This window comes from Ambystoma mexicanum, chromosome 1p (genome assembly GCF_040938575.1).
Source record: "Ambystoma mexicanum isolate Mex_15411 chromosome 1p, UKY_AmexF1_1, whole genome shotgun sequence".
Taxonomy (NCBI): Eukaryota; Metazoa; Chordata; class Amphibia; order Caudata; family Ambystomatidae; genus Ambystoma; species Ambystoma mexicanum.
This window is the reverse complement of record NC_090921.1, coordinates 92,580,512-92,594,070: the sequence shown is the minus strand read 5'-3', so window position 1 is coordinate 92,594,070 and position 13,559 is coordinate 92,580,512. Positions and strand designations below refer to the sequence as shown.

Below are 13,559 nucleotides of genomic sequence, written 5' to 3'. Positions count from 1 at the left end.
TGTCTGGTATCTGTGTGTGTGAAACTGACATAAATACAGTGTGGTGTGCTGAAAGGCTGGGTGCTTGCCCCAATCCACATTCTTGGTTATGGTTGTCTTGGTGGAAGTGAATGGCCTGAATGCACTGGAAGCCTGATTGGCTGCTTGCCTGCATGAATGCACTTCTGAATGATTGGCTGCCTGGGCTTTTCCCAGCAGTGTGAATGAGCGACTAAACTGTATATCTGGGGGCATCTCACTTACCAGAATTGTTCAGAAGCTGAAGTTGAAACTTGAAGCTGCTTATCCTTGAAGCCCAGCTGGAAGAAGAATTGCTGCCGCTTTCCTTCGACCTAATACGAAAGTTGTTGAGTCTCTCGAGGACTGATCTGAGAGAGGACCTGGCTAACAGACCTCTCCCCGAGCTACGAGGGAACATCGTGCAGAAGCTGACCTTCATGGAGGCACCCTGGAAGTCAGTCCCGAAAGGCTGTGACTGGAGACGGGGTCCGCCGAGAAATCTGAAGATAAGCACCCGGACATCAAGGCCGACAAAGTCCATTGCCGTCGACTGGGGTTTGGAGGATTTCTGTAACCGCTGGAAGCCAGTCAAGCCGTGTTGCCCAGAAGCGCTGACAGCTTGACGCCGTGCTGCTCAACGACCGGAGCAGCACCGCTCCACCTTTTGCCTAAGTACATTTAAACAAAGGGTTCCCTTACCATCACCGTCAACCGCTTTGTCCCGCTGGCGAAAGTTGAGGTCCTCTACAACCGAGGAGAATCCACCAGTTGGTTTCCCGCCAGCCGAAGTCCATTAAGACTCTGACAAGGAAGATCCAAAAGCCAGCCGTGGTCGACTCACGATCGCTGACATCAGACGCCCTCTGCCGGGCCTGTGTTCTTCATCAAGTCACCTTTGCGGCATCAAACTCTTCATCAAGGACTCTCAACGCCAGGGTTCACCTTCTTAGAGCACTCTCGACGCCTTGTGGCTCCTGCTCTAAGGGGATTTCACCCTTGAAAGATCCGTTAACAAACCATTGAAGAAACCCTGCTAAACTCAGGTAAATTGGGGGTAGTAGAACATTTTAGCAGGAAACAAGACTATTTTAAATGTAAATGGACTGTGCTTGTTGATGCACTTTATTTCAGGTTGCCCAGGTGGGAGGGGTGGAAATACTCGCACAGAACTGTCATGGTCCTGGGACAAAGTATTCTGCCATTGTTTAACCTAACTTTCCTTCCTTCCTATGTCTGATGTTGATTCACATTACTGTTTGATTTGTATGCCATTGCAACTGTTAGCAGTTGGTGCATTTTAAAGGATCCTGTAGTGAACTGTGATACCAAATAGACATCGTACATATTTACCATATTAGATTTACCAAAGTACAAAGTGTTATTGATTGTGTATATATATTGAACCTTATTTATAAATAACTGTGTTATCACATAATCCTTTGTGGGGGCTTGAGGACTACACTATACTTAAGAACGAGCCCACAGGACCTCCTGGGAGCTTAAGCCTTGATTGCTCATCCACTCTACCATATAGAGAATCTTGGCGGTGGTGCTCTGTGCTTATACTATGCCATATAGAGAACAGGAGTACAGATACCCCCCTCCAGTCTTTACAGTAACATGTACAAGTTTTAAGGCAAGTAACTTGGTTACTCTCATGCTATTTGTTTTTCAATGCAGCATTCAAAATTGATGTAGATTTCATGGTTTAAATATTACTCTTTAGTTTAAGTATTGTAACTCCCACGTGCCTTTAAATTGGTCTCATCATTCTGAGACTTTCGACAACATGCTTTCATTTGCATGTGACCATTCTGTAACAAAGTATTCGGCTTTCATGAGTTAACAAGGGTATAATGTTCATTGGTTCATAAGGATTCTATGCAGAGACATACTACAAATTGTCTTTCAATCCACGCGACCACTCTGTTACAAAGTAGCCTTACGCACAGCATCAACCATTCGCATACCGGGTGTCTGTCTGTCTAGAAACTCACCAGTTGCTTTGATGCTGGCAGCGCAGATCTTCCGGCCTTCTATCCTTTGCTTCAGGGCTCCGCCTTCTGCCCCTCAGGCACTCCTGGGTCGACTTCTGGCCCAAGTAAAACGAGCACCTTGAAAAGTCGAATAATGGGCAGCCTTTATGCACGTCTCCCCTTTCATGCTTCTGTCAGTACCACGGAGCCCCTGCTTGCAGGCCGCTCCTCCATGAACTGTAAGCGTGTCGCTCACAAACAGCACCTGGCTTTACTTCTTGACCTCTCTGCTGCTGCACATTCACAGTTGCTGCTTCTGTCACCATTCCTCCTCCCCTCACACTCATTATGTGCGGTTATTTATACACCTGCAGCCCTGTAACAGGTTGCAAGTGTGCATTCACAATTAGCCCTGCTTGACCATCCATAAAGGGACATGCTTGACCTCTATTGCTCTCAGCAGGCCTCTTCTTCATCCCAGTATCTAAGCGGTGAAAGCAACTAGTCTTCACTGCTCTCGGTTGCTTCTTCCACACCTCAGTACATTTAGTGGTCATGTGTGAATAGTCTAGGGGAGTTGTTTGATAATACCCCATAAAGACGGGAGATGACATGTTTTCGTCTTTATTAGGGAAAGGTTGATGCCATGTTTCTTCCCAGGGAATTCCACTACTAGTTCCCACATACCCTGTAACCCACAGAAAAGCTTTGTATGGTCGGCAGGAACAACAGGTGTAGTTGTGGCAATTCATTTGTTGACACTGCTTAGAGATAATTCGCAAAGTGTGTAAAACCATTTGTAAAAAATATTAATGTTTATTACAAAAAAAGCAAATATCACATATCACTGATGTGGCTGTCAAAAAATTCTGACACTAACATTTTTGCAAATAAAATAATGGAAAATAAAAGCAATGTCAGAAAACATGCAAAAAGGAATTCATGTGCCACTTTAATGAAGTAATTCGAGGTCCAGGAGTACATGCCTCAAAATGTGTGTAAGGACGATAATTGCATTTGAATAACTGCACCACAGAATATGGGGCTCAGAATTCCTGGGCCTCTGCTTGCTATTCACATTACGTGGTCCTGTGAGTTGTGACATTTGCTCAAAACAGCCTTACAGCTGAGAGGCATATACATGATCCATTGTTACTCCCTAAAAACAGGAACATGTGCCTAACAAAAACGAGAAACCATGAACATATAGAAACCTACCCCCCTGATTCTACCCACAAAGTTCCACTGATATGTTTTTGAATCAGTGACCTGCAGAGCAGTGGCATTGGTAGAAACTCAAATAATACTACTGCCCAATCTCTAGAGAAATTTGAAGGGGAAAGAACATTTTAACAAACATGAAATATCCCTACTGGCAACGCTAAATACTTTCTTACTCACTGAAAAATCATTTGATTTGGAGTAGGGAGGAACATCATATCAGAGCCCTCCTTGTAACCCTGACATAGGAAGTGATATGACAGGATACATAATGCAGCTTACAGTTTCGCCCACCCTTCCTCACCACAGCCTAGACACAATTATACTGGAGTCTTACTGAGGTTTCGTCTGGAGCACCGTTGAAGAAAATCACATATTTGCCTTTTAAGTCAATAGCAGCAATGTTATGTTTGTCTGTTTATTTAGCGCTTTAAGCCAAAGCGCTTTACAGTATAACAACAAGGTACAATAATGTAAGAAGCATATTTACAAACATGAAACAAACCAGTGATACAGTATGTAGAACAATGTACTTAAAAGGGGGGGAAGGAGGGGAAGGGAGAGGAGGTAGTTGATGGGTTTCAATGTCTGATTTGAGGTCAGGGGAGTGGGAGGAAGGGGGAAGGAGGGAGGGAATGGGGGGGATCTCCTGGTGACCTCCTACGCCCCTAAGTGTTTCAGTGTCCAATTTGAGGTCATCAGGTGGAGGGGGAAGGGGGGGCAGGGGGCTTGAGAGGGGAGTGGTAGGCAAGGAGAGTCGGGGATGAAGAAGGGCTTTCAGAGAGGAGCGGAAGGATGAGTAGGTAGGGGTGGAGTGGATAGAAAGAGGTAGGGAGTTCCAGTGGAGGGGGGGGCCAAGAGTTGGAAGGAGCGGAAGCGCAAGTAGGCACATGAGGCTGGGGGTACAGTGAGAAGGTAGAGATCAGCTGAGCGAACCGAGCTGGCGGGAGAGTAAAATGAGAGGAGGGAAGAAAGATAGGGGGGGCAGGTCATGGAGAGATTTGTAGACAAGACAGAGGAAATTAAATTTCAGTTGTGAGAGGAAAGGAAGCCAGCCGAGTTGAGAGATTGAGGTGGAAATAGAGTCTCGAGGGCCAAGAAGACATAGAGTACGGATAGAGGAGTGGTAGATGGATTTTGGGGGAGTCAGGTGAGAGACAGGGAGTCCAAAGAGGAGAGAGGAGCAGTAGAAGAGGCGGGAGAAAATAAGTAGGTACAACATATTGACTGCTCTCTTATTTTTAACTAGGGACCCCTCTTATGAAATTCGCTGTTATCAGTTGGACAAGATACATAGGGATGCTAGAGGCAATAAACGCAAACAAATTATCATATTGAAAAGCCCTCAGCAAGTGAGCAGAGAAGAAACCGAAGGCACAGTTTCCTAGAGTCTTCCTAGAGTATCCTATCCTTCAGAAAACAAACTCATTTCCTTCACTGTACTTTACTGCCAAAACATCTGATTTGGATTTTTAAACATTGCTGATTCTTATTTCACCCCAAAGGAGTGTTCTCCTGTGCCCTTCCATCTGTACCCCACCCGGCTCCTTTGCTAGCCTCCAATAACAGTAGAGAGGGCTCTGTAAAAAGTGTGGGATTATAGCAGTAAAATGTGCAGTTTAAGAAAATGCCATGAATCTGTAAATGCCCAATTACTATGAAGTGTATACAAGATTGTTTGCAACACACCCCACATTTAAATTGTTGGGGAGGATTATAAAAATGTTCAGTGAAACTGTTTGTATAGCAGCGAGTTAGCATATAACTTGTAACGGTCTATGTCCCATGGAACTTTGAAAACGTTGAAAGGTGGCAGATTGTGTGAAAAGCATCCTAGTAATCTGAATATCCGTTGCCCTAATACTATATACGAATAATGGCAGGCAAAGTCCATGCCCATTATCCCTTGCAGGCCAGGTTAATGATATTGCATGCTCTCCGCTTATAAAGTAGACATGAAATGTGCCTACTCAAAATCCTTAGAAGGCAAATTCAAATTTTAATTTCTAGAATGCATTAATTAGCAAGTGGGGCTGCTTCAAAGTGCTTGTGTGACATATGTACAAAGAATAGGAATCATCGGATGAGATTAACCATTCATGTAGCCTACTTACTTACACTCAGGATCTGATATTTGAGCTGACGGTTGGGCTACATAGTTTGGGTGACGCTTTTTCTAAGTAACAGAAATTCTTGTGCTTAAACGTCATTCATATTAGAAACTTAAAACAAGTGGATGCAAGTACAAGTCTGGTAACCATTTGCAGAGCCAAGGTAGGTAGAGTCAATGTTGTCTGGTAATATATCTGAATGAGGTCTGGGAAGGAAGTTTGAGTCATAAGGTATAAGTGTGATAGTCAAGTATATGAGTCATGGGTAGGGAGGGGAGATCATTTGGTTAATGTGTGCAGACAGCTCTTAATTATATCTTATGTTCATGTAGTAACTTGTTCATATTAGTTTTTAACCTATTGTGGATGTATCCTGCTTTTAGGGTTTGGGGGGGGTTTAAAGGTCAAGCTTACACAGTAGGGCAATGTAAATAGGCTAGACTAGAATATCAATACTAGTTCATAACATTAGCTTCATTTTGAGAGAAGGCAACTGTGTGCCTTGTGCATTATCTAATCTTTTTGAATAGGTGGGAATTATCTGTGTGCGCTGCTGAAATTCTTCTGAGCAGCACTCAGAAGGAAGTTGGGCAAGCGCACATGCGCACAGCTTAGAGGGAACATTGATTAGGAGCATCTCCTATCCTTTTCCTGGTTAAGGGGATATGAATAACAGTAATGCCATAACTGCCCTTCGAATAGAGGGTTCTTCCCTGAAGGGAAATGCTGAATTTCCCTTTCAGACAAGATGCTGGCCTCGCTCCCAGTCATCCACTGAAAGACCGGTCTGATGAAGACAGCAAACTCAACCTCAGTGTTTTATATAAACAAGCAGATCGGTTCTAAGTCCCCTCCACTCTCCCATCAGATGGTGTCCATCTGGGAGTGGGTCATTTCCCAAGGGATATCTCCCTCAATGTTGTCCACCTCTCAGATCTCCTCAACACAGGATGATGCAGATTGATACATTCAAGACATGAACAGAAGATCAGTCAAGCTGTATTCTTTCCGATTTTTCACCTTTGGAGTGGGCTGGACCTGTTTGCAACTGTCCACAACTGCAAGTGCCTCATTTTTGCCTCCTGTTAGCTTGCAGAGAGAGGCCCTGCTGTTAGACTTGCAAGGCACGTCCTTTTATGCCTTGCTCTAATTCCTCTGATCTCCAGCGCTTTCCTGGAGTTTGCAGACTGCAGGGATTCTTCTCTAAGCATGATAGTTCCATTCTGGCCAGCCCGGTTTTGGTTCTCGGACCTTGTGAAGACTGCAAACAGAATGGCAGATCCGCCATCCTTCACTTCAATTAATGAACGATCTGCCTGAAAAATGGACAGGGGGCATGTAAGTATTTTGACTGACAATATGGCCATTATAACGGCATCTGGGAAGCATTCCACCTGCTTGCAGTACAAAAGCAAGTGGACCAGATTCTGTTCCGGGTAGTTGGGTAAGCACATCAATCTGCTTTTGTGTTCAGTAGATGACGGTTTATCATTCATCTCTCACTTAGCATAGTCTCATATTTCTGCGGTGACCTGTTCATATCTGGTGGCCCTTGGTGCATACAGTAACTCTTGATGTGTCTTTCTCCAAGCCCAATCCATTTAGAAGGCCTTTAGAAGGTATCTAGGTGACCCTGAGGACACTAGCGAGTAAGTTGGTAATTTCACAGACACTCTTGAGCCCTAGCTAATGTTTGGGTTCCCTGTGGCTTTCTGAATATTAGCCCCTTTTTAAGCTACTGCTAACATGCATTGGGAACAATGTGCATATAGCACTGAGTTTCATGTTCTCTCGCTAAAAATGCATTTATCTTTCTTTGATACAATTTGCTTTTGGGCTGGAACCTGATTGTATGCATAAGGGACAAAATCCCCAGTTTCTGGAACTCTAGGAACCTGAAGAGATTTTAGGTAAGGTTGGAGACAAAAGGAGAGCTATGAAACAATTCCTAGTCCAGACAAAAATTGAGAAAGTTTCAGTTAGTGTGTTCCAAAAAACGCTGTTTGCATTTTGTTAAAAGATCATACGACCATTTGCTTACAGTGCTTTGAGGGCAACAGAAGAGAAGGATATGCAGGAGGATTAATGGTAGAGTGGGGAAGAGGGTAAAGGAGGAAAGGCAAGCAGCATAAAGCCGTTATGCATGTTGAGATGCTTGTGTACCGTAGCACGGTTTCAAAACGCTAGTGGAGAAGATGGAAAGGCTCTCTGAGAGAAGCTGTAGGTCTGAGGAGGGGGTAAATGGAGGCAGGGTCAGCCTCTGAGTAAGCTTAGGTTGCTGTGATTGTGCCGAACAGCACTTTCAAGTTACTTTAAAGTTCTGTAGGGGAAGCCCTGTGAAGGTATGTTACGGCAGAAATTAAGATGTTGATGGATTTGTTCAAACACTATTGAACTATATCATTTCCTACTACCGTGTCATGTGTGTTTCATACACGGTTAACAATCCTGATTTCTTTTCTTGCAGCCTACATCTGCTCCAATCAGATCATGGGTTGGGGAGAAAAGGCGATAGAGATTCGATCAGTGGAGACTGGACACCTGGATGGAGTCTTCATGCACAAACGAGCACAGCGTTTGAAATTCCTTTGTGAACGGAATGATAAGGTACAAAGTAGCTGTGATTATTTGAGTCTTTCTGCTCAAGCCCTAACCATCTCATGTTTATCTTCTCTACCCTTTGTCTATTTTGATATCACTTAAAGCATTTACACGTATTACCTCTACAGGCTTTCTTCTCTTTCTGAGGGCTTCCCCTGTCCGTCCAGAAGCCTGTTTTTCCACAGCACTGAACCGTTTGATTCAAATACATTTAATTATTCTCTGTCTACAGTCTGGGAATCCCACTATGATAAAACATTTGAATGCAAATGCTGACTGTAGTTCTGACTGCAGCCAATCAAGCCCATTTTAGGCCGTTGGAGGTCTGCCTCTATCTGAACAGGTGGAACCTGTTGCAGAAGGAACATCTGTCTCTTCTATTCTCCTATAGGCATACACAGTATTCTTCATGCGGAGTCCCTGTAGGAATGGGAGTCCTTGTCCCCTACAGGGGATTCAGCCTGAGTGAGGTCCTGCTTTCCCTGACCCCTACGGAAGGTCTTGCTTAGCAGGCACACCTCCCTAGCCTCAATGGGAGTGGCTGCCCCTGGGAAGAAGGGATGAATTGCCCTGATTCATCACAACACTCGTTAAAAGTCTAACTGACATTTTGAAACTTCTCCAGCATTGGATCTTTCATGGATTCACATGCTTAGAATATTCCCAGTCGTCAGACTGGGACCCCTCGGTACACATATATAGCCTTTTCCTATAGGAAAACTTCCGACACTTTTGTGTCCTATCTACGTCCTTTTGGGGCCCGCATACACATGCCCCGTAGGACGTCGTGGTATAAAAGCCCCGCCCCCGCGGCTCCCTTCAGATTTCAACCGTCTCCAAAGTAGTGGGATCTCCTCGCGTCATCTTACTATTTTGTACAAGGTTGTGTACTTGAAGTTGGAGTTAGGTGAATTTTTCCTTCATGTCGGAAAAGGCGCTGTTTCGTCCGTGCGCGACGTGCGGCTTGAAAAAGGTTTACAAGGGGGATGGACATATGGATTGTATATACTGTCTCCACCCTCATCATTTGGCTGATAACTGTGACATATGCAAAGGGTTTTCTCAAAAGACCCTCAAAGATCGAAATCGACGGCTGGTGGCATGGTTGAATGATGGAGCGGGGGCATACCCCCCTTCGGAGGTAGGCTCCAAACAATCGGCAAAAACATCACACCGCGCTGTATCGTCAGAACCACCGGCGAAGAAATCTCGACCGGCGGAGAAAGAGTCATCTCGGAGTCATTCAGCTAAAGAATCTTCGGTGAGAAAATCGTCATCTTCGTCAAAAAAGCATGACGAGGAAAGGCCGAAATCCTCCTCGGGCGATCACCATAGATCGACCACGAGTCGAGAGTTGGGTAAAAGCAGGCCAAGTGCAGAAAAGGCGGGACCGCCTAAACCACCTGCTAAGCCACCGCCGTCGACGGCGGTCCAGTCATCGGCCTCCTCCCTACCACTGACGCACGTGGTATCTACCGTCCCGCCGACAACGACAGCGACGGTGGCCTCGTCGACGGAGGTTCTACAGGAAGCCTGGAGTTTTCGATCTGATCCCTCCGGATACTTTACTGCAGGAACAGGCAGTGTTGCTGTCCTCGGGAGAGGACGAGAGCGGGGAAATAGCTGGCCCGGCAGACCTCGGGCTACGAGTGGTTGACAAGTCGTCGACGAGGGGGTCTGGAGTTCCGGTGTCTGCCCCTCTTCTCAATCCTCAATCTGTTTTGTCGTTGGAGGTTCTGTCCACGCTTCAGTCTTTATGTAAGTCGTTGGACCAGAGGCTACCTCAGGTAAACCTGCCAGTGTCACCCATCGACGAGCCGGGCCCGTCCCGTCCACCAACTCACTTACGCACGCCAGTCTCAGCACCACAGGCACCCCAAGAGGAAGGTGAGCTGCCAGATTCGGAGTCTGACAGAGGAGCCATGTCGGATATCTCCTCATCCCCCTCCAGGGATCCAGCCTGGGAGTCAGAGGTCGAATTAGAAACCCCAAGGAGCCCGGCTCAGCCGCCCCCCCGGATGATATTGCATCATTCCATTCTATGATGGAGAAGGCGTGTAAGGAATTCGGTTTGTCAGGAGGAACAGAAAAAGGACTGTTTTCTTTTCGACCACATGGGTAAGAGAAGGAGGTCAGTGTTTTCAATACCCATCCTAGATCATGTGTGGAAGGAGGGTTTGCAGACAATGCGTCACCCCTTTTCAGAACCGGCGGTAAAAGGTTGCCTTGAGAAAAAATGTAGGGCTCCAGAGTCTACCCCCAAGTGCTTATCCTCCCAACCAACGCCTGAATCGGTGGTGTCGGCGGCAGCGGTGAGGAAAGCTAAGGCTCAGCACAAGTGCACGACTCCGCCTGAAAACGAGGCAAGACGTCAGGATGCTTTTGGCAAAAAAGTGCTATCTGTGGGAGCAACTACAGTAAAGGCTGCAAACTCTCTGGCTATTGTAGCCAGATACGACAGAGAAATGTGGCACAGGCTGGCTCCGTTGCTTGATCATCTTCCGAAAGAGCATACAAGGCGGCGATGTTACTCGTCCGAGAGGGTGAGGAAGCCTCCAATTACGCAATAAACATCGCGGTGGACCTCGCTGAATCGGGCTTCAAGCAAGTCAATAATGGGGTCGTGTTACGACGACAGTCATGGCTTAAGTGTACCTACTTCAGACCGGAGGTACAATACAAAGTATTAGATATGCCCTTTGAGGGAGACCTTTTATTCGGAGAGAAAGTAGATGAGGCCCTGAAGGGAATGAAAGAGGACTCTGACACGCCACGTTCATTGGGTGCCCTCCAGAGTGGCCGAAGCTACAAGTCTTTTCATCCCTTTAGAGGGGCTTCAGGTAATTCCAGATTCTCTGCATCAGGAGACAGATCCTTCAGTAGGTCGGTGTACCCAGGGATACAGGCGTGTTTCTCAAGTAGCAAACCGACGCCGGAACTTCCAGACCTCCAGGAAGAGACCATCCTATCCATCGTCGTCGAGAGAGAAGCAAAACAAAGATCAGCAATGACGAGCAACACACCGTTCAGGGAGGAAGAGTATCAGCCTATGTCGACGAATGGGAACGAATAACAACAGATCAATGGGTGCTGGACACATTAAGGAACGGACATTCTCTACAATTCAAGCGCAGCCCTCCGCACATTCCACCTGCGTTCGTCGCTCATTCCAATCTGGGGGTACTGCAACAGGAGGTAACACTCATGTTAGCAAAAGGTGCGATGGAATTAGTTCCAGCATCACAGAAAGGTCAAGGGGTTTACTTCGTTGTGAAAAAGCCAAACGGAAAATGGGGTCCCATTCTAGACTTACGCGATCTCAACAAGTCCTTAAAGAGCCTAAAATTCAAAATGCTCACGCTCCAGGAAGTGATCCGAGCCGTTCAAGAAGGGGATTTTCTGGCGTCCCTGGATTTGGAGGACACTTACTTCCATATTCTAATGTGTCGGAAGCACAGGAAGTTCCTGAGGTTTGTGATAGGGCGGACTCACTACCAGTTCACGGTTCTTCCCTTTGGGCTGCAAACCTCCCCCAGAACGTTCACGAAATGCCTGGCCCCAGTAGCGGCCTGGCTAAGAAGGCAGGGCCACCATGTATACCCATATCTCGACGACTGGCTGGTAAGGGAATCCTCCCCAGCGTCGGCCACCACAAGTTTGCAAGCCACCATGCAGCTTCTACAACAGCTGGGATTCGCCATAAACTTCAAAAAATCCTCGTTGATGCCATCGAGAACGTTGGTGTTCCTGGGGGCACAGTTCGAAACCCAGTCAGGGCTAGTGAAGCCTTCCCTCGACAGAATCTCAAAACTCAATCAACTGGCGGGTCGACTACGGCGAAACACCAAGCTTTCAGTGAGAAAATACGTTTCGGTCCTAGGGGCCATGGCATCCTGCATCCATCTGGTGGCCAACTGTCGCCTATTCATGAGGCCAGTTCAGGAGTTTCTGGCGGACCGGTGGACACAGGCCCAAGGATCGTGGTCAGACAAGATAATCATCGACGACGACAAAACTGCTTCGGACTCTTCAGTGGTGGCAGAGTTTCCACAACCTGAACAGTGGTGTACCCCTACAGGAGCCGGAGTTCCAGCTAACCATAGTCACGGATGCGTCTCTAACCGGCTGGGGAGCTCACATGGGCACTCTTCAAACGCAAGGTCGTTGGTCTCAAACGGAGTCACTCCTACACATCGTGTTAGAGCTCAGAGCAGTGCGATGGGCCTTGAAGGCGTTCCTACCACACATCAAGGGATCGAGAGTACGAGTGCTGACGGACAATACGACGGCCATGTTTTATGTGAGAAAACAAGGGTGGACGCGATCCAGGACCCTTTCCATGGAGGCCAGAAAGTGTGGCATTGGCCATTAAAGCACGAGATATCCATCGTGGCTCACCATCTCCCGGGAGTGAGGAACTCGCAAGCGGATTCCCTCAGCAGAAGGATGGCCCAGATACACGAATGGGAAATGGACACAGTTCAGCTGACGAATGTTTTCGAGAAATGGGGTCACCCCCCACTGGACGTCTTCGCAACGAAGGAAAACAAGAAATGCGAGCAATTCGCAAGCAGATGGCCTCAGGAGGGTTCCATGGGGGAGGCGTTCTCCTTCCCATGGACGGACAAGTGAATTTACGCTTTTCCTCCGTACCCCCTCATACGGAGGACGGTGCAGTGGATACGCAGGTACAGTTGCCGGGTAATTCTAGTGGCACCGTACTGGCCGAGGCAACTGTGGTTTTCCGACCTGCTTCACTTGTCGCTGGAACAACCAATAGCGTTTCCGAGGGTCCCGAACCTACTGTCCCGGGACAAAGGTACGGTGTGGCATCACGACCCGGACAGTCTCAACCTCACAGCCTGGCTCCTGACTTTTCAGAATTTGGTACCTTAGACGTTTCGGAGGATTGCCAGAAAATTCTGCAAGCGGCTCGGTCCCCTTCTACCAACAAATCTTACACCTATAAGTGGCGAAGGTTCTGTGAGTGGTGTCGAGGACAACAAGGACTATACCCGTTAAGGGTGACTCCGGAGCAAGTTCTGCCTTATCTGCTTCACTTGGCAGAGGGGGGTTTATCCTTCACATCCATAAAGGTGCACCGGGCGGCCATCTCTAGGTTCACGAGGAAGAGACAGTCGTCTCCTTTATTCAGCGACAGGTTAGTGAAACACTTCATGAGGGGTTTATTCCGAACTTTTCCCCCAATAAAACGTTTTCCACCAACATGGAGTCTCAACGTAGTGCTGGCAGGCTTAATGAAACCACCCTTTGAGCCTATGGCCACCTCGGCCATGAAATTCATATCGTGGAAGTTGGCGTTCTTAATTGCTATCACGGCAGCTAGGAGAATCTCGGAACTGCAAGCGTTGGTCGTAGACCCTCCATACCTAAGATTCTTTAAAGACAAGGTGGTTCTGGCAACTAATCCTACTTTCGTTCCGAAAGTTCCTACAGTGTATCACAAACACTCGTCCATTGTCCTCCCTACTTTCTTCACGACCCCATCATCGGCAGCGGAAAAAGCTCTTCATACCTTGGACGTTAAGAGGGCCCTAAAATTTTACCTACATCGTACACAAGAACTCGGGTCTACTCGACAACTGTTCATCGCGTATGGTCCGTCGAAGAGAGGAAATGCAATTTCTAA

At 47.0% G+C, this 13,559-nt stretch overlaps 1 protein-coding gene across 8 annotated transcripts in view; it reads left to right on the top strand.

Moving 5' to 3' along the window:
* Positions 1-13,559, top strand: part of MINK1 (misshapen like kinase 1) — a 2,066,166-nt gene that overhangs the window by 2,038,731 nt on the left and 13,876 nt on the right. For all 8 annotated transcript variants that reach the window (XM_069644001.1, XM_069644014.1, XM_069644008.1 and 5 more), the window contains one exon: positions 7,776-7,915. In XM_069644001.1, coding sequence (XP_069500102.1) covers positions 7,776-7,915 — 140 coding nt within the window. The remainder of the gene's footprint in view (positions 1-7,775; positions 7,916-13,559) is intronic.